The sequence below is a fragment of the Vigna angularis genome, chromosome 9, assembly GCF_016808095.1.
Source record: "Vigna angularis cultivar LongXiaoDou No.4 chromosome 9, ASM1680809v1, whole genome shotgun sequence".
Lineage (NCBI taxonomy): Eukaryota > Viridiplantae > Streptophyta > Magnoliopsida > Fabales > Fabaceae > Vigna > Vigna angularis.
The window spans coordinates 30,639,094-30,642,265 of NC_068978.1; the positions used below are offsets into that span (position 1 = coordinate 30,639,094).

At 35.0% G+C, this 3,172-nt stretch overlaps 1 protein-coding gene across 1 annotated transcript; it reads right to left on the reverse strand.

Moving 5' to 3' along the window:
• Window positions 1–831: 831 nt before the first annotated feature.
• LOC108347204 (patatin-17) lies at window positions 832–2,946 on the reverse strand. The gene is made up of 7 exons (XM_017586366.2): window positions 2,728–2,946; window positions 2,457–2,641; window positions 2,194–2,347; window positions 1,940–2,119; window positions 1,611–1,853; window positions 1,299–1,468; window positions 832–1,169 (listed from the first exon to the last, which is right to left on the reverse strand). The coding sequence occupies exons 1-7, from the start codon at window positions 2,905–2,907 to the stop codon at window positions 1,022–1,024; spliced, it is 1,260 nt and encodes a 419-aa protein (XP_017441855.1). The 5' UTR covers window positions 2,908–2,946; the 3' UTR covers window positions 832–1,021.
• Window positions 2,947–3,172: the final 226 nt, after the last annotated feature.

Below are 3,172 nucleotides of genomic sequence, written 5' to 3' on the forward strand. Positions count from 1 at the left end.
GAATGACCATTAGAATGTCATGATAAACTCCAAAACTGAGTTTCCTATATTCATACTTACAATACTTGAAACCATCACTAAGAAGTTCCTTAACTCTCTTCCATACCTTGGAAACACCCTTATAAGTAATCATAAATCATACAATAACATAATTTTCTTTATGGCATCTTAATACTTACATTTAGGTAAGGAAAATAACTTGAAAATCCTCGTTAACAGCCTCTTCCCCTACACTTTTGTTTTCTCTTTCCCTACATTTTCACAATCGTGGTGAGTCACAAACTGTTGCTTCAGTCGTGAAATAGTGTCGATCTTTATGCCACGAGTCTTCACCGCATTGTGTTTTGTAAAACCTACGCCGTGAGGCTCTTTTATAAAACTCTCCACACTGCACTACGAGGCTCCTCCACAAAGCTCTTCACATTGTGTCAGAAAACCCTTGTTACGAGTCTCTTTTTCAACTAGTGGCACTTTGAAACCCCATGCACTCTCGGGAAGATGTATTCTTTGTGCTCCATAATATAGAATTTTTTACTTATATTATTTTCTTTATTTAAGATAGGAGAAGTAGAATGTAGTAATTATTTTTTTTTTATGCTTTCATAAGAATGTGGCTTTCTGCTACACAATCACGGGTATGCTCGTTAGTATGAACATAAGTGACATATTCACGGTTAGATTTTTGATAAAAAAAAGAGAGGATATGTTAAGGGTACTATTAGTGGAATCCCTACTTTAAGTGGAGTTGATAGATTGTGGTTGGTTGCTTAAGCGCTTGATGACATAGCATTCTCGTATCCATTCCTAGTAATTTTTATAAAAATATAGAAGTGACATAGAATTAACCTTCTTAATTAGAAGTGACATAGAATTAACGTTGTTTTTACAATAGGGAGGATGCTTGGTATATTATTCATGGTTCTTGCTGGCTGTAAGAGTTGCACAGAACTCATATATATATAAGCCATCAACCTTATTCTGTAGATAGTACAACAAGCATGGATAACTAATACAAATGACATCACATAACTTTGCTCTTTTGAAATGCCCAATTTGCTTTAGTTTTGTCTGAAGGAACCCTAAGAGTTTCAAGAAAAGGTCTTCCTCCTTTCTCTACAGATTTTTGCTTCAGACGATGCTGTCTTTCTCCATACAAAATATCAGCAAGCCTTCATAACAACATAAAAACATTCCCCACAAAATTAGAATTAGATATTATACATATCTGAACCATCAGCCACGGTAGGTTTTAGGTATAAAATTGATGTATAAAATTAATAATTGAGTAAATATTTCACCTGTCAAGAGCCTCAGCATTTGTTCCTACGCCTTCTTCTATGGAGAAAGTGTTCAAATTGATCTTCTTAACTTTTTCTTCTAAAAGTTCTTTCCCAGTCTCTTCAAGACCGTCCATGTTTTCTTTTGCAACTTCAACCAAGCTGGAGTGAGCAGGATCCAATTCGTATTCCTGTCATTGATTACTTGAGTAGTGAATTATTCAAAGATAAACAATTCAAACCAATAAATAATTTATAAGAAAGTGTTGGAAATATTAGAATAATTTAAAAAATAATTTTAATGGTATTGTTATTTCTGTCTTCTTTGTAAACCTGAATTCGAAGGTAGGTAATGGCAGGTTGTTGGAAGAGTGAACCATGATAGTACTCTGTCATGGAGGTAGTTGCACGATCAATAAAAGTGATCCCATGAATAAGCCATTCCCAATCGCTCCATGTGGCAGCCATTTCAACATCCAAATCCGGCTGAGTTTCTTTTGTTCCAGTTCCCAAAGACAATACAAGTATTCTGGAATACTTATTGTGTCGTAGTGCTTCACTCACGGTTGCTCTAGTCTGATAAAAAGTATAAGTATCCATGCATCATAATTTACATCTAATTAATTTTATTATATTTGTAATAAATAGCGAAATTAATTTACCGGATTCCCATTTACTAAGCTCTCATCAAGGATACTAAACATACTCAAGTCCGCACCGCTAATCAAATTGAACTCAACACCATCATTCTCAAAATAGTAGGGTGGTAGAATAGTGGGTGCTGCTGAAGCCGATATGCTTATATCCGACATCAAGGCATTGAAGTACGGATACCTCCCAAGCTACATCACCAAGAATTTTATGTTACTTATTTTTTTCAGTAAGGAAATATATAATATATGCATACGCTGCTAACCTTGTAGTTTGAGAATGTAACTGGTTTTTGTGTCTTGATATCGAAAGTTGGGATGACAACATTGGTCAATGTTTGATTAAGTCGTGTATCCTTAAACACTTCACGACTTATGTTGTGTAAAAACTCTCCATCGAATATGGGACCGTTTCCAGGTCTTCATGTTGCTCGTTTACAAACACAAACCAAAGCATGTTATTATTTGTTGCTGTCAATTGTTTATATTGATGATGTTGTGAGAATATTAATTGATGTTATTATTATACCTAGATTTATTCAATACATGAGGGCCGTTTTCTTTGTAGAAGTCTAGAATTTGTGCAGGAGTAAAGGCAGGACGAGTAGGATCATCAAGGCTTGGGGTGGCTAACAAAGCTGTTATGAGTCCACCAGTGCCAGTCCCTCCTATCACATCAAAGTAATGTGCTAAATCTGCATTTGGATCCTTAACCTGAATTCAAGTTAAACTCATAAACATTCATTCATACATATACAGTTTCAGTACATGCATATATAGTATTAACAGTAAGAATGAACCTTAAGAGCCTTGTCTAAGTAATCAAGAACTGTTGCTGGAAGAATCCCCCTGATACCACCACCATCAATGCTCAGAACAGTTATAATGTTTCCATTGTTTGGTGGTGGCAACCTTTGGGTACTGAATCCACCAATCAGTTGCCCAGCAAACAGCAAAACAAAGAAAACCAAATGAGCCATAAATTGCTTCACAAGGTACTATAGAAGTAGTTGAGATAATTGTGTGATTTGTGCTTAAATGTAAAGCCTATTTATAGATTTTCTTGCTTCACAAGGGTTCTCATTGCTTACATAAGCTGCACAATTTTAAATGGTTCCCAAAGGAAAGGATAACACAATACGTATATCTTAATGAAGAATACGTATATCTTAATGAAGAATACGTATATCTTAATGAAGAATGCGTAAAACGTTTTCTCTCCATTATAAAAGACAAACTTACTTA

Coding starts and splice junctions, on each gene's coding strand:
- LOC108347204 (XM_017586366.2), bottom strand. CDS start 2,907: ATGGCTCATTTGGTTTTCTTTGTTTTGCTGTTTGCTGGGCAACTGATT. Junction 2,642..2,727: donor ACTTAGACAAGGCTCTTAAG/GTTCATTCTTAC, acceptor ACTTGAATTCAG/GTTAAGGATCCAAATGCAGA. Junction 1,170..1,298: donor AATGCTGAGGCTCTTGACAG/GTGAAATATTTA, acceptor GTTGTTATGAAG/GCTTGCTGATATTTTGTATG.